The sequence below is a fragment of the Gossypium hirsutum genome, chromosome D01 (assembly GCF_007990345.1).
Source record: "Gossypium hirsutum isolate 1008001.06 chromosome D01, Gossypium_hirsutum_v2.1, whole genome shotgun sequence".
In the NCBI taxonomy this organism is placed as follows: Eukaryota; Viridiplantae; Streptophyta; class Magnoliopsida; order Malvales; family Malvaceae; genus Gossypium; species Gossypium hirsutum.
The window spans coordinates 34,471,194-34,495,543 of NC_053437.1; the positions used below are offsets into that span (position 1 = coordinate 34,471,194).

A 24,350-nucleotide genomic window follows, 5' to 3' on the forward strand; every position below is an offset into this window, starting at 1 on the left:
TAGAAGTAAGAGTTAATATATTTTGGTTGGAATATTAGATTATTTCTTTTTGTTGAGTGAAAATTTTGGACAGTTGAGTTGACTTTCTATTTTCAGTGTTTTTGATTTGTGAGTTTTTGAGATTGATGAGCAAAGTTTGAAATTGAGGTTTAATTGTGTTTATCAATTTTGGGACTAGATATTTCTTGGTTTTATTCATTTTTTATTGATTTTAACTGAGATTAAGACTGAAACAATTTTCAGTTTTCGTTCATTAATTTGTTAAAGAAGAATGTTGTTTGTTTAAAATTTTCAATGTATTTTCAAACAATTTTTTTGTTTATTTTTAATTTTAGTTTTCATTCATCATTTTGAGGTTTGATTTTCTTTTTTATTGTACATCTTTTTTTAGGTGATGGACCTGATAAAAAAGCAAAGAAATGACATTAATAATTGAGGAATTAAAACTTTAAAAAAATTGAGAAATTAAATAAAAACAATTGTGTTCCGAAAAATTTAGTGGAATATTAGCTCATACAAAATATTATTTTACTCTTTTAATAATTTTAATAAATTTTTATATTTTTGTATAAATTTTTAATATAAAATCGGTATTCTATTTAACTGTTAGAGGCCTAAGTTTGTTTATAGACCAATAAATAAGTTCATGTTAGTATTTTTGTTAAATTTCAGTGACTATTAACGTTCGTTAGCAAAATAAAATTGATTTCAAATAGCCTAGTAACCAAAATAGAAAAAAAAATTAAAATTTTAGTGACCAAAATAGAATTTCAGCATTTTTGTACTTTCCTTAATATATATAAATATATGAATGCACTTGAAGTGTAACATACCAAACCCGACCTTATGATAGGATTCGAGTTTGATGGGTCACTACTCAAAATTGGACAAACAACTTGGCGGAAGCTTTAAAAAATTATTACAAAGTTATATATATATATATATATGATAGTTGTGGTTCTACTGAAGTTTGATTGAAATTATTAACAGTTTGAAAGAATGTGTAAGGCATTTGGCGTATAAGTTCAAATCTAATAACTTCATTAAACAGAATATAATAATTCAAATTTAGACATTGATATTTAATAGAAATCCTGTAAAAATAGAGTCTTGTCAAAGTAGAAGTTCTTTATACGGATCATTTTCAAAATATATTTATACGCCACCCTCAGGAGTTATGCACGATACAGAACAAAACAATCAGCTCACAATAATAACAACACTCTAGTGTAGTCTTTCTAATAAAGTCTTCTTTTAGTCAGCAAGCCTGAGAAGGAAGAGGTAACAAAGTAAGTTCATATGAACTTAGTGAGTTCTAAAAAGAAACCATACATATCATTACTTACAACACATCCGAACCTTTCAGGAACATTTACACACGATAAATATAGTATGCCCAATGGCGTATACAGAACATGGACAAATTGAGCACACCAACTTATCATAATACATGAGTATATACTGTACGCTAACTTAACATAACTTAGACAACCTACCTTCATGCCACCCACGTACCCAGAATGCAGAATTAGAAGTATATCATCCATTTTCATTTTCATACATTCACCCCCTTAACACCTCATATCATTTTCATTCAGAATAAGCATGTTTTATCGTGATATGCTAATCTAGTTTGCAATATAGTTGCCCTACCGGAGGCTACACAAACATATCTCCTTTTCTCTATAACTGCATAATCAGGTCATATTATACATATCAGAAGCAAATGGTAGTGACTTAAGAAAGAATAATAATGGTTACTTCATATCACAAATATACTAAACTCAGATTGATGACTTTGGATAATCAATATCCACATATAAACCTTTCATCTATTATAGAGGTGGATTACTTACCTTACACGAATTATATAAATAATAAATCTATTATAGAGGTGGATTACTTACCTTACACGAATTATATAAACAATAAATTTACAACACATGGAAGTAAAAAGGAACTCACAAGAAATTCTAGCACAACCTACAAAGCAGGTCCTTTGCCTTTATCACTTGGACCTTCATTAGTTTCTTGAGCAGTGAGTTGGTACTAACGTATAAGTTAGCTAGATACTGCGAACCTTCACTTTGAAGAAGTTCTTTAAACTTAATTTTTTCAGAACTTCAAAGGAAATCAAGAAAGAAGAAGGACGTAAAGGTGTTCAGAAAGACCACCGCTATCCTTATATACTTCAGCACAGAGACAAGGATTAGTGGAAAAATCAAATAAATCCACTAACTCTCTTGATTCACGTGATTAAATGTAGTTAACAAAATTTAGGTCTTATCATCTTTAGTACTCTAGTTCTGTTTTAACTAGACCTCAACTTGACTAACTAAATCACCATACTAGAACAATAAACAAATCTAAACAACTACGAACTTAACGAGTTCACCCAAAGCATCTGGGTTGGGCAGATATTTAACAAAAGAGTCTGCCAAACCTTAGAGCTTGCCAAACTAGGATTTTACCAAATAGCGTATTACACAGAATTCTATCTTAGCCAGAACAAATACTTTATTTGCTCAAATCTATCCTTAATTTACCATCTGCACAGTAATCAGTAACCAAAAATGGAGACTTCGTTTGGCAGGCTGTTACATAAAGTTGGAAACTTGTATCTACTTGATACCTAAACTTCTTTTAGACCTAATTAGTATCTAAACTTGGAGATCGCAAGTCAACTTGGTAATTGTTTTAGGTACTTAACTAACACCATTAAATACGCTGGCGTGACCTTTACGATCAATAGCATGGTTAACATGATAGTCTCACATTTTGACCCGTGGAAAAGAAAAACATTTTGCCACTTATCACCATGCTATTGGTTGCCAATGCCATGTTAACGACTCATCAGCGTATTTTAACAGTGCTAGTTAGGTACCTAAAAAAGTGTAAAGTTGGCTTACAATTTCTAAGTTTAAGTACTGATTAGGTAAAAAAAACACTAAATACTAAGTTGGTATAAGTTACCAAATTCAAGTAGTTATATATATTATAAATCCTATCAGAGGTTTGCGTGTAAAAACCATATATTTCGAACACAAATGTGTTTGGAGAAAAATATGGCAATCGATATGCACACAACGAATTAAGACATTTTAATGGTTGGATTGCGTTGGTAATTTGCTCACCAATGAGGAACGCATGAAGCAACATTTGACAGATGTTCCGTACTTGGCTATGTGTGGGGCTTGTGTCAAAAATGTGAATCATGTCTCACTGCTATTGCTACATGGACCAACTTTGTTGACAGTTCCAAGTTTGAGGATTTTTTGCCTATGGAAAGAAAAAGCTGGATCCTTATAAATTTGTTAAAACCAGAATTTTTTTAGTATTACAGAAAAAATTTGGGATGTATGGTTTGGGGCCCTTTACTAGAAGCTATGGAATAGGAGGAACGATCGCATTTTTAGTTGAAGCTTTATTGAAACTAAGAGCATAAGTGCACGTAACTCAGGACTTGTAGAGGTTATGGTGAAAGCCTTTTATACCTGACTGATGGGGTTGAGTCATTCTGTTGCGAGATAATTAAGGATGGTTGGTTGGGAAGCTCCGCCCATAGAGTGGTGCAAACTTAATACGAATTGTGTTGGTCGGTTGTTAGATGGTGTTGCTTCATGTGGTGGGGTGTTAAGAGATAGTACATGGACTTGGCTTTGTAGTTATGCAAGCAACTTGGGAATATGTAGTGCACTGGATGCTCAAATAAGGGCCAACTAGTTCAATGGTAAAATTAATGTTTTATTGATGTAAGGAGCACTAGTTTAAATTTAATCTCATGCAAAATTTTTACTATTTTTTAAATATTAAAATATCCTTAAATAATATAACTTATTTTATTATGAAAGGACATTTTCATAATGGATTGGTGTCTGGTTGACTTGTGACACTAATTCGACTTAAATAATAATAAGTAATGATATACAATCAGAGATAATAAAGTATGAATAATATAATTAAAATATAAATATTATATTAAATTAAAGTTTTGATTTAGTGGTAAAACTAATATTTTATTGATGTAAGTAGTATTGGTTCAAATCTAACCTCATATTAGGCACCGCCAAGGGTGGAGAAAGAGGCCAAAATGGATAGAATAAACCTAATGTGAATAAGTTGAATGGGTCAGAGGAAATGGATACTGAGGTCTCCGATGATTCAGATCTACAGGATCTATCACGATTTCTTCAAAGTTACTAATATGTGGGAAGTAAGACGATGATAGTAGTTATACTGATGAATGATTCCATAGTGACAAGAATAGGGTAATCTCTTGAATTTTATTGATAGACCTCAAGGATATATATATTTATAGTAGTAGTTACGTAGCAATCAAATTGCTAAAAGATAATATCCCATAATAATATCCTATAATATCTCATTAGGAATCAAATTGTTAAGAGATAATATCTTGTAATATCCTATTAGGAATCAAATTATTAAAATATAATATCCTATAATAATATCCTAACACTCTCTCAAGTTAGAGCATGTAGATCATAAATGCCCAACTTGTTGAGAAGATATTCCAATTGCGGTTTACCAAGTGCCTTTGTAAAAATGTCAGCCAACTGAATAGAGGTCGGAACATAAGAAGGGGCAATCAACTCATCTTGGATTGCATCCCTAACAAAGTGACAATCCACTTCAATATGTTTAGTACGCTCATAAAATATGGGACTCTGAGCAATATACAACGCAGATTGACTATCACAAAATAAAGGAATTGCTTTAGAATGATGAACACTTAAGTTAAATAGTAACGAAAGCCATAGACCTATACTTAGCCTCAGTAAAAGAATGGGAAACAGTATGTTGTTTCTTAGTTTTCCAGAAAATAGGAGATTTTCCTAAAAAGACAAGCCAACCAATAAGTGAACATCAAGTTAACGGACAAGCAGCGTAATCCAAATCACACCACCCTTTCAAGGAAAAATCACTATCAGATCTGCAAAGAATTCCTTGGCCAAGAAAGCCTTTCTGTGACAGCCCAAAGTTGACCCTAGTCGAAAAGTGGTTTCGGGACCACGAAACCGAGTCTTATAAATAATTAAAAGTTATATTCTGTGTTTATGATGTGAGTAAATGCATGTGTGAAAGTTTCATGCATTAATTTGATCATCTTTATGTGAATTTATTAATATGGACTTATATGAAACTTTGTTGGAAAGTGAGAGGTTAATCTTACAATGGTCTAATAGTACATGCATTGAAAAGAGTGGTTTTGCATGTCAATTTACCCATGATAAACATAGTGGCCGGCCAAGGAAAGAATATGCTCCACTAATTCAAAATTAAAATAATTTTGTATTAACAAATGATTTAATAATTGTAATAAAAGGAATTAAATAAAAGAGAAGAAGGAGGATGGTGTTCATCTTCTTCTCATACCTCCCTCAAGCCGAAACAAGGATGAAAAAGAAGGGAAAAACCTACCTAGAGCAATTCGACATTCATCTTTAGCTATTAGGAGGTAAGCTTTGAATTTGTTGATTTGGCTTTATAATATGCTAAGTTAAATTGTGGATGCACTCTTGGTAATGTCAAGAAAGTTGAGATTTCTTATGGTGATTTGAGCAATATGCCGAATGATTAAGTGTTGGAATTAGGGGTTATTTCATGTTGTATGGAACAATGGGGGAATGACTAGAATGGGGTAAAGATTTTTGGATGAGTGGCTTAGAGGCGCCTTGTACATTCGGTCAAAGATTGAGTCTATTTAGAATGTAAATTTCTTCCTCTATGATTATTTTCCTTGCATGTTAAATGGTTCTTGATAAGACCAAAGGAATGATCGATAGGCATTAAAAGGCTAAATGTGTGAATTTAAGGTATAAGAACCTATAGGTAATTACATAGGTAATGTTGAAAATTAATGTAGTATATTCGGCCATGTAGAGTATATCCTAGAGATATTATGTTTAATTCTCTATAATCGGCTAAATGAGTGATAATGGTTTATAATGTTGAATTGAATTATATGTATAAGTAGTTAGCAAAGTGATTAAACTACCGAATTTAATTATTAAATGTGTTCTAAGCTTGCTGAATTTTGAGATGTGATTGGGAGTAAATTTGACATGAGCATATTTTGTTAATGATAAATATGATAAATGTATATATAGCTGAATGTGATATGTGTGAATTATATGTTAAATTAAGGCTTGGTAAGCTAGCTATTAAGGTGAAATGCTAATGTTAGTATTTGATTTGGTAATAATCTGTTTGGGGACAGCAGCAGTAAGGTGATTTTGGAAAATCGCCATAATTTGTAGGAGTTGAATTAGAAGCTGAGTGAATTATGTCATTAAAGCTTGAAGAGTCTATTTTCTTACAAAAGAAACTATAAAAACAAAAGAGTTACCGATCTAGAGATATTTGAAGTATTGTGGGGCTGAGTCAAAATGACTGCTGGATTCCCTGTTCTGTTTTTAGAAAATCATTATAAATTGCACAAAAATGATTATAAGATAAAATTTATATGCTTAGACTCCTTAATGAGTCTAGTTTCAAATGAGATCAAATACAACACATTTTGAATTCTGTAAAATGAGAAATTGGATTCGTAGCGAAGAGTGGTCAGAATAGTCAAACAGTGAAACAGGGGAAACTTTAAGAAAAATCTGGTATTGATTGGCCAAGCCTAAAATTCTGAAAATTTTATGGATGGAAGATATACGAGTCTATATTCAGGGAAAATTAACGGCAAGTGAATTGGAGTTTAGTAGCTCCAGTTATAAATAATTTAGTAACTACTGCTCAGGAAAACAGCTCGTAGTGGATATGTGATTTTGTTGTAAATATTAATGAAAGTTTGCCAATGAATTATTTATTGATTATTATAAAGCTTACTATAATCTATGTGTGTGAAAGTCAGATCAATATATATATTATTCTGAAAGTAATACTTGAATAGTCGATTAATGACTATTTTAAATTTTGTTGAACTTAAGCTCAAGAGCAAAGGGGAACTAGATCCGATAAAGGGAAGGAAAAAGTAATTGAATAGCCGTTGAAGTCGTTCGACGACATTTGAGGTAAGTCTTCGAGTAATGACCCTACTTGAATTATATTGAAATGAATAGTCATACTATGACGGATAGTCGAATGTGCTTAGAGACTATGTTATAAAGGCAATTGAAATCATGCTCTTTGTGTGTGGCTACTGAGCCGAAATTTGAAAGGTTTAATAAATGTTTTGTGTTTGAGCCTTAGTAACGAAGAAATGATATGGATGTGTTATGATTATTGATATATGTGTGCATGAGCATTGGAATATATCCGGGCTAAGACCCGAAGGCAATTATGCGAGTTGATATATCCGGGCTAAGACCCGAAGGCAATTATGCGAGTTGATATATCCGGGCTATGACCCGAAGGCAATTATGCGAGATGATATATCCGGGCTAAGACCCGAAGGCAATTATGCAAGTTGATATATCCGGGCTAAGACCCGAAGGCAATTATGCAAGTTGATATGTCCGGGTTAAGACCCGAAGGCAAATGTGTTTGCGGCTATATCCGGTTAAATACCGAAGAAACTTGGGTTTGAATGTGAGCGTTTTGTGCTGTAACTAATTCAATAAATATGCTCGACCAACCCGAACGATAAGGTATGTTTGCATGTGCTTTGGAAAAGTCGATTCGTTTTAAATAGTATTCGTGCGATCGGCTAACGAACTTTCGGCTTTTAGAAAGGTTGATACCTTGTGTATATATGTTGATGAAGTGTGAAGTAAGTATGATTATGAGAATGTGTGTTAATAAAGTGACTTAGTTAGCTATGTAAATGTAATACTGTAGTCAAAGCCGATTTCATTACTTGAGACTTACTAAGCTTAAAATGCTTACCCGGTTGCTTTGGCTCTCTGTTTTATAGATTTTGTTCGTTAGCTATCGGATTCGGGATCAGCGAAGTCGAAGTCGTCTACACTATCAAAGCTCTTTTGGTACTCTTTTAGTTGAACTCTGGATATGGCATGTATAGGACTACCCCCTGTTGTTTAAGTACTTTTTGTGATGTATGTGTGTAAAGCCATGCGAAAATGGCTCGTAGAAGTGGAGTATGGCATTAGACCATTTGTGTTTATGTATGTATATATGGTTTCACGATGTGACTATGGTTTGGAATGGAAGTGTTGGGCTAATGATCAGCCATTGGAATGGCTAAATATGATCACATGTGGACCTATGTATGGCAAAACCCTAGTTGGTCCATGGTAACCACAAAATAGGTAAAGTTTACCTTGAAAACAGATGCTGACAGCAGCAGTGGTGTAGATTTGAAAAATCACAAAAATTTGTAGGAATGGAATTAAATAGTGAATAAATTATGTAATCGAACCTTGATGAATCTATTTTCATATGAAAGTAACGAAACAATCATATGAACAGTATACTAAGAGATATTAAAGTTCTCGTGAAACAGGGACAGAACGGTTTCTGGATCTCCTGTTTCGACTTTGAAAATTCACCATAAATTAACCAGAGATAATTAGGAGTCATACCATATATGTGTAGATTCCTCTCTGAGTCTAGTTTCTATAGAAACAAACAGCATCAGTATTGGAGCCCTGTATAAGGAGATATCCAAGTTGTAATGCGCAAAGGTCAGGGTAGTCGATCCCTGTAACATGGGAGACTTTGACTAATAAACTGTACTAATTAGCCCAACCAAAAATTCTAGAAAAAAATTTTGTAGATGGGTATGTGAGTCTAGTTTTAGGGAAAAATCACGAAACTGATTTTCGAGTTGTGAAACTCAAGATATGATTTTTAAAGCGACTATTATGCAGATTGGCAGCGTCTGGAAAATTTTTAAAAGTCTGTCAACACCTCGTGTTCGACTCCGGTGACGGTCTCGGGTTCGGGGTGTTACACTTTCAAGTACCAAACAATACACAGAGTCGCATCCTAATGCTTCTACTTTGGCTCATGCATAAATTGGGATAAGACATGAATCGAGTATGCCAAACCTGGTCTGATCACTGCCTTATAAATTAAATGACCTATTAACCATCTGCACGACTCAAGATCAGACAAAACTGTCCCTATAGCATGCGCTAATTTATGATTTTGCTCTATTGGCGATCCTGCGGGCAAAGACCCGCCTCCGCAATAATATCAAGTGCATATTTCTTTTGACAAAGAAATAATCCCAAAGAGCTATGAGCTACCTCTATCCCCCCAAAAAATTCAAAACGCCAAGATCTTTCATATGGAAGCAAGAAGTAATATACCATTTAGAAGTTTTCATCGCAGCAGAATCGTTCCCAGAAATAAGCAAATCATCAACATAAACTAGCACATCAATGTATACAGATCCCTTAGTGTATGTACAGAGACAATAATTGAAATATGATTAAAGAAATCCATACCCTTTCAGTGCAATAACAAGCTTCGTAAACCAACATCGAGGAGCCTGTTTCAACCTATACAAAGACTTGCACAAACGACAAACCATTCCAGGATTATCAAGAGAAAAACTTGGAGAAAGCTGCATGTAAACCTCTTTATCAAGATCACCATGTAGGAAGGTATCATGGGCATCCATCTTATGTAACTCCCAATTTCTCGAAGCTACAATAGCTAAGAAAACACGAACAATCACCATTTTTTCCATGGGTGAGAAAGTTTTATTATAGTCAATACCTTCTACTTGGTGATTAATAAAAACAACAAGACAAGCATTAAGTCTCTCAATACTTCTATCAGAGTTATATTTAGACTTATACACCCATTTACTATCTAGTGCTTTCTTTCCAAGAGGAAGTGTTTTCCATAGACTAAATGTCATTATCCTCCAGAGTATAAATCTCCTTTTGCATAGCATCACACTATCCTGCATCCTTCACAGCCTCTTTAAAAAACTGTGGCTTGACCCCTACAGTAATAGCTATAAGAAAATTTTAGTGTTTCACAGTAAATTTGTCACAATTAACAGAATGCACTATAGGAAATGGAGTACTTGAGAAAGGCTCTTAAACAGGTGATACGGGAGTTGGACTTTTCTTTATGACGGTATGAATGAAAAAATCTCGAAGCTTCACAGAGAGAAATTTCTCTCTATGTCCTCATCCTAATTTAGGTGCATCATTACCCAAAGTCCCTTGTACCACCGTGTCATTGGAGGAAGAAGAAGATACCACAGGTGTCAGAGAACTCATAAGTGACGAACTAACAGGTTGCGAAGTAGCAAGAAGAGGAACTGTCGTGGGTCACAATGCTTCTGACTCATCAAAATATATATAAAAAATTGTTTCTGCACTCCCATATGGCAGGGCAACATTGTCAGGCTCAATGGTTGCAACATTCCCATCCAAATACGGAAAAAATATCCTAAAAAAAGTCACATCGTGGGACACAAATATCTTCTTAGAATTCATATCATATAAATACCAACCTTTTTTTTCCAAAATGGTACCCAACAAAAACACACTTTTGACTAGTAATCTTATCACTCTTAGAACGTTGATTATGAGAAAAACATAAGCAGCCAAACATACGAAGATCATCAAACAAAGGGGGGCTACCAAACAACATTTTATAGGGTGTTTTATTGTGAAGAAGAGGTGAATGAGTTCGATTAATGAGATGAGAAGCAGCAACACACACTCCCCCAAAAAGATATAGGCTAATTTCCATGGAAATGCAAATCCCAAGCTACATTTAAAATATGCTGATGTTTCCTCTCCATTTTTCTATTTTGTTGATGAGTACCACCAACACAAGATGTTTGAAAAATAATGTCATTTCTAAGAAAATAATCTTGGAGACAATTAAATTTCATCCCATTATCACTTTTAACACACTTTATTTGTTGAGAAAATCTACGATCAACCATAGCAATAAATGATATGAAAACTTTGAAAACCTCATTTTTATTAACTAATAGATATACCCAAATAGCACGAGAGAAATCATCAACTAATGTAAAAAAATAACAAGATCCACAAGATGAAGGAATGTCATAAAAACCTCATAAATCACAATGAAGTAACTAAAAAATACGAGTGGTTTTCTGTTCACTAATTCGAAAGCTATTTCTAGTCTGCTTAGCACGATGACAAATTTCACATGCTTTATTTAGATGATCTCTAGAGTTACTAACATAAGGAAATAACTTTACTACTTTCTCAGAAGGGTGACCTAATCTTCTATGCCAAAGGTCCAAAGAGGATAAAGCTTCAACCAAAACCGCTTTGACCGTTGAAAATTGCCGAATGTAGTAAAGTGTAACAACCCATTTTTCAGTTGTTTTGAGACCACAATTCTAACATGTGAATTAGTAAATATTATATATTTAATATTTATTAAGTTATATAAGTGTCGTATTAAGTGTTGGCCAGGTAATTTTTATGTTTGGTTGGTTAATAAGGAAATAAGACTAAATTGTAAGAAATACAAAAGCCTATCACTATTGATTTTATGTGTTGTAAAGGTTCATTAGTTTAAAAACAAGGTTGAAAGTGAAAATTAAACTACCTTGAAAGTTGGAGGATAGTAAAAAGCTAATTAAGCTTAAGAAAATATTTTTTATGTTTAAATTAAAAACATTAAACAAATAGAAATTATGATAAGTTTATGGAAAGAAAGAGAATATGCTTTTTTCATCTCCTTCTCCATTCGAAAGCACCATTTTAGCAAGAAGAAGAATCAGTCACTAGGGTTTGAGCTTTAAGTCTCTAATTTGGTGAGTTTTTCAAATCCATTTCTTGTAATTTTTATGTTTTTAGAATCTTGGGAACTTGATTTCGCAAACTCAGAGACTATTTTGTGAAACTTTTTAAGGTTTTTAAAGTTTCCATTGATGTTTCCTTGAAGCTTTTGTGGTTACTTGGTTAATTTTGAAGCTTAAAGATGTTAATGGACTAATTTATAATGTAAAAGTTGTTAGTTTTGAACTTAGGGACTAAAATGTAATAAGTCCAAATTGTGTAAGAAAATTTTGAATTTTTGTGTTTTAGTGAACTGTTGGAGGACTAAATTGAGTTTGATTTTGGAATCGAAACTCAAATGTGAGAATTATAATAGTTTTGATTTTAGGGGCTAAATTGTAGAAAATGTAAAAGTTGAGAAATTTTGGAATAGATGAAATTGAGGTGGAGCATGATTCTTTTATGTTGTTTTATGTTGCTTGGAGTGGTTAATTAAATCAAATTATACTTTAGATCAAGAATTTCAACGATCGAAGGACGTACGAAGAAAATAAAAAATTACCGACTAGTCCCTAATAGTTGAATCGTTACCATTTTGAAAGGTAAGTTCATACATTATGAATCTATTCATTTATGTTTGTATATTACATTAAGATTGTTAATATTGATTTTTGGTGGATTGGACTATGTTATACTCTAAGATGTATCCCGATGAAATTAGTAAATTCTTGTATATAGGTTAGTGAGTTTGCCCAAGTTTTGATCTCTTGCATATGTTGTAGACGCGAGAATACATGAATAGGTTTCGAGCTCCTGTATATGTTGCGAACTTGAGAATAAAGGATTAGGTTTTGAGCTCTTGCATATGTTGCGGACTTGAGAATACATGAATATTAAGACTTGACCAGGCAATTTATTGTGTAGGTTTAACCCTAACGGGTAACCAGACACTATTATTTTCACCTGTATATTGAGGTCTTTTATGAAATTCTATTGGGAATTCTTGCTATTAAAGTCTTGGAGACATACTATTTGAGATTGGCTAAATGACTATTATATTTCAGTTATGAGATCAAATTTGGTTTGCTTGAAACGAGAATGCTTATAGTTGTTCATATGGTTGAGCTCAAGGCATTATATCTATATTGATGATGTGGGTTGAATTTTGATAGGTTTATTGGTATCTTATATTGAATTTGTTTATGATAAGAATTTGAGGAAGTGAATGTTTATATTGTAATTCTATAGATTTTGGATGTTCAGAATGTGTCGATCGGATCAACGAGAAGCTCATACCTACCGTCACTCAATTCAGTAGATTTTGAAGTTCGATAGTTGGTTACTTGTGGCATGTATATAGGATGTTTATGTTGCAAGTTAATGATCATGTTTTGGTATTTTGGTTGTGAATGAGATAATATGAAACTTTGATGTGTTAAATGTTTAGTACTTGTTTAATATATGGTAATGAGATGATGTTGGTCAAGTTTTGAATGACTTTATATGTGTTTAGGTAATAACATGTTTTGGCTATGGACGTTGGTAATTTTTGATGTTGGAATGATTGATTTGAATGGAATGAATGGTTGATGTTTCATGTTTGAATTGTGGTGCCAATTGTGACATATTGGTTAGGCACGTAGGTTGAATGTGAATTGATATATTATGACATGTTTTGGTACATTTTGAATAGGTTTATGTGATAGTAATTGAATGGCTTGGTATCTAAGGAAGTGTAGGCGAAATTGCTTGAGTTTGAATGTATTTTAGGGTACACACCGCCTGCCACATAGCCGTGTGCCCCACGCGGTTGCAGGACATGACTGTGTGGTCTATTTGATTTTAGGTACAAGGTTGTTCAAACGACTTGATGACACGGCTGTGTGACATGGGCATAGGTTGTTACACGGTTTGACCACACGTCCATGTTCTTGAGCCACACGGGCTGAGCTTTGTCACACGGCCGTGTGACATCTGTTTAGACTTTTTACTCAAATTTTTGTAAAAATTTCATTTTCATATAGAATTGTTCATGATTTGTTTTAAATGTTTCATAAGCTTGAATTAAGTTCTGTTTAGATTGAATAACATGGAAAAATGATTGTAAATGAATTATTTGGTATTTTTTTTTATTTAAATTGTGAACGATGTTATAGTTTTATAGTTGTAATACCTTATAGCTCGAGTTGGGCGACCGAACTGAGTATAGGGTGTTACATAAAGTCCATTTCGTCTCTCACCCGCTCCAATCAGCTCCCTCGAATAAAGGTCCTAAATAACACATACGTTAGTAGAAAATTGGACAAAATATTTCATATCATCATTCAATTGGGAAACCAAAATTAAATTGGAGTTTAATTTAGGAACGTAAAAAACGTGTTTTAAGTGAATTTTCCCTGTCAATTGAACCATTCCTTATTTGGTAGCCACCACTGTTTGGCTATCAGGAAGTCCTACAGAACATGCTACAACATCTCTCACATTCTTCAAACACATAAGAAAACCCGTAACATGAATTGAACACCCAGTATCAGTAATCCAATTATTCTTGGACTTACCATTCAACTGTTTGGAAGTTGATTGTTTATTACCGAACACTACCAAAAAAGACTACCATTGCTCAGCGGTAAAACTAGGAAGTGCCGCCCTCTGACACTTGTGCTGCCCCTACTGTGTTTTGCACTGATATTGCTCCATGGTTGGTTGGTACGGTGGTAGAATTACCTCGCACATTGCCTTTTCCATGAGAAGCTTGTTGTGTGAAAGATACGACACTTATCTTTCCACCACATCTATCACTTTTCATCTCCGACTTCTCATACTTCTCTAGCCACCAATCTGGGCGGCCATATAGGTCTAAAGAGGTAGCCACCTCCTGCTCCTTGTGATGGCAATGAGTGTTCAATAATGTTGAATTATCAATACAGTCAGTCTAACATTTATTATGACCCTCCAAGCGCACCGCAAATCCCAATGCAACACCCCTTACCCGAGACCATTGCCGAAGTTGAGCACGAGGCATTATCTGACTTAACTTACTAGATCGGAGCATAAAAAATTGCTTTTAAGATTAATTCGCTCACGTTCAATCAATATGTCCCTAAAAAAAGAACTCTGGACACTCTAAAACATGCAACGAAAATGGTTTAGGTCCAAACTGGGAACATTAAAAATTTCCGAATACTTAGACAAATCAAAAAAATTTATTTCACTGTTTACAATAAAATTGTCCACTCGTGTAACAGTCACTAATTAAATTATAACTCAAGTTAAAAGAATCAAAATTTAGATCTATAAATTTTCTCTAAAATTAGACTCATATATCTTCTTATCATAAAATTTTCAGAATTTTTGGCTTAGCCAATAAGTACAGTTTATTCTTTAAAGTCTCCCCTATTTTACTACTCGATAATTCTGACCCCTCATCACTAAAAACCAATTATCTCATTGTATAGAATTCAGATAATGTTCTTGTTTGTTTATTTTGAAAATAGACTCACTAAGGAATCTAGAAATATAAACTATAACTCATAATTATTTCTATAAAATTTTTAATGATTTTCTAAATTCAGAACAGGGGACTTCAAAAACCATTCTGACCCTATCTTCACTAAAATTCAAATATCTCACAATATATAATTCCTTTGCCTACACCACTTCTTGCATGTCAAAATAGACTCAATAAGATTTAATTATATATCTCATTCACTCTCTAACTCCATTTATACTATTTTTAGTGATTTTTCAAAATCACATCAATGCTGCTGCCCAAAAACTATTCCATTGCAAATTTTTACTCTTTTAAAATTTCTTTGTATTAACTATCATTTCGGTATACATAACACCAAAAAATTTTCTTAAATAGCCATTTCAATAGCTAATCATTACCGAATATTTACATGCTATTCATTAGCCATATCATAAGGACACACACGCAAAATGACTAAGTCCCTATACATGCCATAATTTAAAATGTTTCGAGTCACAAAATATCGAGATGATCTATTGATAGTGTGAGACGATCTCTGACGCCCTTATGATTCACAAATTGCCTTGGCAATACTATAAAAAAAAAGGAAAATAAAGGAAGTAAGTGTAAAGCTTAGTAAGTTTACAAGCAAATAAATAACAACATTTATCATAAATAATTATACTCATAAATCATCATCAAGTATCATGGTCTTTGCTTCTTCTTTACTTACTCTCTTACTTGTTCACTTACTTGCTTACTTAAATAACTCATGATTATAACTTCTCATTCCTTGCTGGAATTTCTTTCTCAATTGATAACTGAGATATTCTTAACCCTTATAACTCATCTGAATCTATTTATTATGCTTTTACTTGAGCTTTCATGTAACATAGTCTTTTTACTAGCCCGTTGAACCACTTGAAATACTAAGGATACTTGGGTCTCCTATCTGATAGTACCATGCCAAAGCCATGTCCTAGACATGGTCTTACATGGGATGTTTCCTGTGCTGCCAATGCCATATCCTAGATATGGTCTTACATGGGAGTTCTCATATCGACGCCCATGCCATGTCCCAGATATGGTCTTACGGGGGACCTCTCATCTTGGTGCCAACGCCATGTCCCAAACATGGTCTTACCTGGGATCTCTCATAACCTTAATAATGCCAATGTCATGTCCCAAACATGGGCTTACATGGGATCTCATTCCCTTAATGTCATGACATTTGTATCTGATACATTCTTAATGTTTCAAGGGGACTTTTTAACACTGATTCTCTATCATCTCATACTTGAGTCAACATTAAATAATTTCATGAAATAAGTACATAATTGATGGAAAATAACAACATTAATAGAAATTATTGAAATATTGCATTTATTTACCATAAACTTACCTCGGTACAAAATACGATCAAATCTAGCAACTTAGTCCTTAACATTTTTCTTTCCCCGGTCTAACTCCGGATTTCATTCTTCTTGATCTATAATAGCAAATTTAGCTTATTCAATATTCACATTCATCAAAACAATCCTTGACTCGAACTTTGGAAACATTACGATTTTACCCTTAAACTTTTGCATATTTACACTTTTGCCCCAAAGCTCGAATTAAAATTCATCCCTTATTCTTATGTTTTATGACGCACTGAACATTTTCCCCTTCTATGGCAACATCAAATTCCCACTCTAATATTTACTTATGAACATTAGGTATTTTTACCGATTATGTCGTTTTACTCATTTTCACTTAAAATCACCTAGCAAAAGTTATTTAAAATAATTTCAAGCTTCATATTCTACCATAAAACATCAAAATGAACACATTTCACCTATGGGTATTTTTCCAAATATGAACTCTAACTTGAATTAATGGTAGAATAAGCTAAATCGAGCTACGAGGACTCAGAAAACGTAAAAAAAATCATTAAAAACGGGGAATGGATGTACTTACAATCAAGCTTGAAAGTGTCCAAAACCCTAGCTATGGAGAACTTGTAAGTTTCGGCTAAGGTGGAAGAAATATGAGTGCATTTTTGGCTTTATTTTCCTTTTTAATTCATTTAATTACCAAATGACTAAAATGCCCCTAACTTAAAAAATATCCTATTTCACTTATCTCATGTTCATTTTTATCCATGAAAATCTAATGGTCTAATTACCATTTAAGGACCTCTACTTCAGTTATTCACTTCAATTAAATCATTTATCATCTAAAACTCATATTTACCCACTTTTGCAATTAGACCCTAATATGCAATTCAGACATGCAATCGCGGAAATTTCTTATCGGTATTCTAACACATGCATCCAATCAATAGATAAATCATAAAAATTAATCACAATAAACTTTTCTATCTCAGATTCGTTGTTTCGCAACTACTATTCCGTTTAGGCCCTATTTCGGGATGTTACATCTAAAATTTCGGGCTTCTCTTCTTTGACCTGTGTAATGCTGCATACGTGTTCCTCTTGAGTAATTTGCTGGAATGCTTGGTTCAAGGAAGGAAAATAATTTTGGGAAAGCAGTGTAGACCAAATCTGGGCATAATAATCAGAATAGAGACCAAGAAGAAATTAATGAAGTCGATCATGCTCATGACATTGTTCATGCGCCTTTCCTAAGTTACATAAATATTGTCCACATTTGCAACAAATAAAAAATTCATGATTATCTAATTCATCCCACAATACCTTTAATTTGCTAAAATAAACTGCAACACTCATAGTCTTGGTTTGCTCACAACGACTAATATCTACTTTTAATTGTTGAATATGTGGACCATTGACAATGAAAAAATGTTCATGTAAATCATCCCACAAAGTTTTTGCATTATCATAATTGGAAAGCATCGATCTTACCTCCGGATTGATAGTATTGAGTATCTATGACACAAGCATACAATGAATGATAACCCAATCATCCTTCGAGCAAGATGGAACAAGATTTGTAATGGTATCGTCAAGAAATCCAAATTTGCGTCGAGAAGACAAAGCGACACAATATCATAAACTCAATCATTGAAATTGTTGAGTTTTAATCGAATAAGAGTAATAAAGTCACCGGATCGATCTTAAGGAGCCAGGAAAAATGGAGAGTTAGATTCAATTTTAGGTGGTGGTGGAGGAGAAGTCACGCCGCCAGCCATTTAGAATGATGAAAGGCAAAAAAAAAATTGTGTCAAAAACCTTGCAGAGATGCCGTAACAAAAATAGAGTAATCTCTTGAATTTTATTGATAGACCACAAGGGTATGTATATATTGACAATAGTAGTTACATAGGAATCAAATTACTAAAATATAATATCCTATAATAATATCCTATTAGGAATCAAATTGCTAAGAAATAATATCTTATAATATCCCATTAAAAATTAAATTATTAAAAAATAATATCCTATAATAATATCTTAACACATGGATACGAAAGCTGTTTTTATCTAGAAGGTCCTTTCAGTTTTTTCTTTAATTTTCTCGTAATGTTTTTGGAGTTTGTCGAGCATATGGACGTTTTGAGTATTGAGTTTTTTTAATTCTTGAGGCTTTTCTTTGGTTTCTATTTTTTTTATTAATTAAGAGCAGTCACCGTAGGTTGAGTCACTAGCTTAGTGACAGATATAATCCATTCAATTTGCAATTTCTTTGAAATGGTAATTCATTAGTTTTCAGCAAAAAAAAAAAATCTAACCTCAAATAAATTTTTTATTAATTTTTTAAAAATAAAGATCAAAGGGGACCAACTTAGAGATTAAATAATAATATAGAGTCTAATATTTTGAATCTATTCAATTCTCTCTTATTATTAGAAAAAGTAAGAGAGTTGTGGATTGGACAGCTAGACACGCTAGGATTGGTAGTTATAACCTTAATGATTGAGTACTTTTTCCCCCGCAGGATCTCGTATCACTCCTTTAGCTGTAACGGTGGTTTATTTATATGGAATAAAATCTACACTTACGATAAAGAAAAAATGAAATTCCTTTGTTATTCCTAAAATTAGACATTAATTCAATCACTTCCCCAATGTAAAGCAACCCCCTTCCACCAGACGGTTGAAGAAGCGTTGGAGACACGCTCCCATATCTCGCGTGTCACGTCACTACAATCTAAACCAGGACCCACAATACACGTCCCCCAATCTTTTTCTAAGAAAACGGCAGCGTATCCAAGAAAAAGTAAAAAACCAAACCAAGAAGGAAAAGAACAACGTTGGTGTGGGGAGGAGTTCCCAGTAAGCCCGTGTTCCTTTCTCTCAAACAACATACTGATTCTCAGTTTTCTCTTTTGTTTTTCTCTTACAACGAAATTTCCTTCCTTTCTTCCTCTACGTTAAAACAAGTTTCACTGTGCTGTGCTTTTGAGAGGAAAAAAAAGGCCATTCAGCAGGGTGATCATCATTGGATACAACAGAGACCTTCTAAAAGAAGATTAAAAAAAGCAGTGATTTTTAAAAGTTCGGGTTTTCGTTTTTGGATAGAAAAAAAAATCGAAATGGGATCATCTTCTGGGAAAAGTAGTGGAAGCTATGATCTTTCATTCAAGATCTTATTGATCGGAGACTCAGGTGTTGGCAAGAGTAGTTTGCTTGTTAGCTTCATTTCAGCTTCTGCTGAGGATCTTGCTCCCACCATTGGTTCGTTTTCTCTTCTTCACTCTTCATCTTTTCAAAGTCCTGGATCTTTGATTAGTGTTCATGGTGAATTTTATTAGGTTCTTTTTGTTTGAATCCATGGTTTAGGTGTGGATTTTAAGATCAAGTTTTTAACAGTTGGTGGGAAAAGATTAAAGCTTACCATATGGGATACTGGTATGAACCTCGTATAATTTCCATTGGCTTCTTTATTTTACACTCTTCACTGATTTAATGTTCACTAATACATTAATATGACATTGGCATCATTTTCATCACAGCTTTACGTAGCTTAATGCTGCGTCTTTAATCTTTGACTAGCTATTTAACCTTCCCTATTTTCTTAAAGTAATTGTCTTGCAATATGGAGAAATAATATGATTCACTTGTGGAACCATAATGCTTCATGTAGCTGGACAGGAAAGGTTCAGAACACTAACAAGCTCTTACTATAGAGGTGCCCAAGGGATCATACTTGGTGAGATTATCTTTATGGTGCATGTATGATTTTGATTGACTGCAAAACATTATCATAACCTTTCATGCATCTGATAATGATCATAAAATCGGCTCTTAGTTCACACGGTAGATACAGCCATGAACATTGGCATGCATAATGTTAAATTAGTTTTTAAGCTTTCCTCTTGGACTGGCTAATTAGGAGATTGGTTATGTGTGATGAAAGATTATGACAACTTAGAAGTTGTTTAAGAAGAATAAAAGGAATAATAGTTTAACTAAGACTGAAGGACAGCATACAGGAAACAAATTGGAAGTACCCGGTCCCTTTCTCTCGATCTCGTACACAAAGGAAAATAAGAAACCGTTTATTTGTATTGTACCCTTTATTCCTTAATGTAGTTGTACTTGTATTATCAATGCCTTGATCAATCCTTGCTATGAACCTCATCTCTGCTGGGTTGGAGAACCTCTATCTGTATGCAATTCCATGGCGCTTTTTCTTTTTTCTGCACAAGTATTATTCCCTTTGCCTCATCGTTTCACTATTGTTTGTCCGGTGTTTAAATTCCACAACAATTGTTTGACTTATTTCTCGGCTTTGGTTATAGTTTACGATGTAACACGGAGAGAAACCTTCACAAATTTGTCCACTGTTTGGGCGAAAGAAGTGGAGCTCTATTCTACCAACCAGGACTGTGTCAAGATGCTCGTTGGAAATAAAGTTGATAGAGTAAGTCTACCGTTCTCTCTCCGATCCGTGAATTTAGTTTTTGAAGAGAAATTCAATCACTTCACACCTAACACTTGAAATGGTTATGGAAACATTAATAAGTTTCTGACTGTTTCATAATCTTCGAAAGAACTCCTTTGCTCTATTCATGTTCAGAAAACTTCATGGAACAAAGTTTATAAGTTGTAAAGGGAGCATTGCACCCTTACAATTCCTTCAAAAGCCAATGAGAGAATACTCTGCTTACGTTTTCTCCTATATTGAAATTAGATACAAGATTTTATGAGAAAAAAAAACCTATAGTATTGCAGTTTAACCATCAATGAGTGTTTCATGTAAATAAAACTTGTAACTAAATTGAGATAAATGTTGAAAAATATGGACATCACAAATATATAATAAGAGTAATTACATGTTATTATTTACATAAGCTTAGCCCAAATTAAAAGTGTTAAAATTTTATTAGGCTTTAATTATTAAATAAAGTATGGGTTAAATATGGATAGATACTCTAGTAATTGAGTTCTAATCAAATTCTAATTAATGATGGGCTAATTAGGAATTAGAACTAATATGCCAATGTTATAAATATTAGGGTTATGGTCCTCAAATTACACACAAGATATATTTTCTAATATCACATTTCTTGTGTGCCAATTTGAAAGATCAAATCCTAATATTTGAAAAAACTTTAAGTAATTCATGAATTCAGGTAAGCTTCCGTATCTAGTTTTATTCTTGATGATTTGATATGATATATCCTGGTTTATTAAATTTTATTTCTGATTTATTTTATAATTCTAACAATAAATACATTTTAATGATTCCCTTTTAGCTGCAGTATATCTATCCTTACTAATGCAGACCAGACACTTCATGTCTCTCATATTGTTGCACTGCCTACTTATTCTGCTTCATTATATCCGATTTGTTTATGTTTAAGGATTCTGAAAGGGCTGTAAGTAGAGAAGAAGGGATGGAGCTCGCAAAGGAGCTTGGATGCATGTTTCTTGAATGCAGTGCCAAAACAAGAAAAAACGTGGAGCAATGCTTTGAGGGGCTTTCATTGAAGGTATATTTTTGTGACAGCAAGTTTGCTCGTCAGCCTTTCAACCAATATAATACAAAATATTCTTGGCTGTAGGTCAGTTCAAAATGATGCAGTAGGGCTGTTATATAACATAATCATTAAGAGTGTTCGCATCTTATTGATATGAACTTTTAGAGAACCACATCCCAAAATCTTCAAGGTTGTTGAGCCTAGGACTATGTAAACCTCACAAAGGAAATCACATTCTCTCCTATGTGGGATCCAAGTCTCATATCTTGCAACTAGGCACATATCACTTATACTTGTGTCCAATTCTTCTTTGTTGTAACCAGCTTTGGATTTTCTTACAGATAATGGAAGTTCCAAGTTTTTTAGAAGAAGGGTCTGCTATAGGGAAGAGAAACATGTTAAAGCATAAACCAGAGTATAGAGGTCATCAAGGCGGTGGATGCTGCTCTTAAATTGCAGTGATATGCAACCATATGGCGGCTTTAAGCTTCCGTCTTAATTAACAGATTGTGAACAAATATTTGTATATGATATATTATTTCGTACTATATTTCTGTATTGCTCTTCTTTCAAATGGAGTTCCCATTGGTTAATTGTATCATCACTCAAATTAACTTCAGTTGTAGAGTTTCGGGTGCAAAGTGAGTTTTAAGGTTGTTCCCTTGAATTGGTGGAGTTGATCTAACCAATATCACAATTGTTATAAATATTTTATTATTATAGAGTGGATGTCCATTAAAATAATAAATTTGATGTATTTTAAAACTCTGATGTCCATTAAAAGTAAAATTTTATATCATTTATGTGTATGTTTATAAATATATTTTTTAGAAAAATATTGTAAATATACATCTTTCTCTATTCTTCTATATCTTGTTGTTTTTAAAATTGCTAAGTAAGTAAAATTTTATATCATTTATGTGTATGTTTATAAATATATATTTTAGAAAAATATTGTAAATATACATCTTTCTCTATTCTTCTATATCTTGTTGTTTTTAAAATTGCTAAGTAAGATGGCAATAAATAAATAAAACACAATTGAAGCATAGGAATCAAACTTGTACCTCAAAGCTTTAAGCACCCTTGACCACTTGCCTAATCAATCAGTTATCGGAGAAAAACAAAAAAAAAAAACAAGATTCGAGGAAAAAGGAATGCCCAAGAGAGGTCTTGAACCTACACCAACGACAGTGATTACAATTTTTCATTAGTACTTTTATGTTGCACAGAATAATATATTTAATCAAATTCAATCTTGGTATGCTTCTAAATTCTTTTAAAATTTTGGGATTATTTTTTATATGAATCAATATTTTACTTATTTTGGTTTTGAAAAGGATAGATAAAAGATTGGATTATTAAATTATATTATGCCTGATAGTTAAATGTTTGATTGGCTATTAAATTCTTGATTATTAAATATGCTTAAAAAAACTTGAAATTGATTAAAAGAAAGATATGACCATCGGAAATGGTAATTCTACCTTTACTCATTATAATTGGATGCATATGAGGTTACAATATTTTAAAATTATAGGTGAGTATAGTTCTATAGTATTTATGTAACGACCCGATTTCTAGTAGTATCAAAAAATATGGTTTTGAGACCTCATTTCTGTAAACTGAGTCCGTAAATATTAGTTAGGAATATTTATGAAGTTAATTTTTAGATGAATTAAAATTTGAATATTTAGTTTAGTCGAAATTATGTTTAATTAAGGATCAGAGATTAAATTGTAAAATCTAATCGCTATGAATTTTTAATTGGTAAATGACTTGGGGACTTAAATTACAATTATTCAAAGGGTCAAAATGACTAATAAATCATTACTAATCATGTGCTAGTGGATGGTAATGATGATTTTGGATTAAATTAAGTAAATTAAGTAAATTAAGTTTAATTAAGATTGAATCCTAATTAATTAAACTAATTAAAATTTAATCTATATATATGTAAATTAGTGGAAGGAGAGAAGAAGAATAATCTTCTCCAACCGGCCTAACAGCAAAACAAAGGGGGGACACCATTGTTGTTTTCTTTAAGCTTTTTGGCCTTAATTTCAAGTAAGTCCCTAACCATTTTTCTTTGATTTTTATAGATTTTTTTTTATCTTGGAAGCTTGATCAAGCTAACCCAATAATCAATTTGATCAATTAGTGAAGTTTTTATGAGATACCATTGTTGAGAATTGAATGTTTAAGTGTTAAATTGATAGAAATTAAGTTTAGTTTAAGAAAATGACTAAATTGTAAAGCTTAATTGTTAGTTTCGTATATTAGGGACCAAATTGAATAAAATGGAAAACATCATGAATTATTGGTAAGGATAG

At 32.8% G+C, this 24,350-nt stretch overlaps 1 protein-coding gene across 2 annotated transcripts; it reads left to right on the plus strand.

Moving 5' to 3' along the window:
- The first annotated feature begins 19,344 nt into the window (after positions 1-19,344).
- On the plus strand, positions 19,345-22,739 carry LOC107921463 (ras-related protein RABC2a). Of its 2 annotated transcripts, XM_016851311.2 has the most exons (6): positions 19,352-19,768; positions 19,874-19,942; positions 20,178-20,243; positions 20,836-20,957; positions 21,901-22,029; positions 22,359-22,739. In XM_016851311.2, exons 1-6 carry the CDS (start codon positions 19,627-19,629, stop codon positions 22,467-22,469), a joined length of 639 nt encoding a protein of 212 aa, XP_016706800.1. In that variant the 5' UTR covers positions 19,352-19,626; the 3' UTR covers positions 22,470-22,739. The 2 variants fall into 2 exon arrangements, with proteins under 2 accessions (XP_016706801.1, XP_016706800.1); XM_016851312.2 differs by lacking the exon at positions 20,178-20,243 and having other exon boundaries at positions 19,345-19,768.
- Positions 22,740-24,350: the final 1,611 nt, after the last annotated feature.

Coding starts and splice junctions, on each gene's coding strand:
- LOC107921463 (XM_016851311.2), top strand. CDS start 19,627: ATGGGATCATCTTCTGGGAAAAGTAGTGGAAGCTATGATCTTTCATTC. Junction 19,769..19,873: donor GGATCTTGCTCCCACCATTG/GTTCGTTTTCTC, acceptor TCCATGGTTTAG/GTGTGGATTTTAAGATCAAG. Junction 20,958..21,900: donor TTGGAAATAAAGTTGATAGA/GTAAGTCTACCG, acceptor TTTATGTTTAAG/GATTCTGAAAGGGCTGTAAG.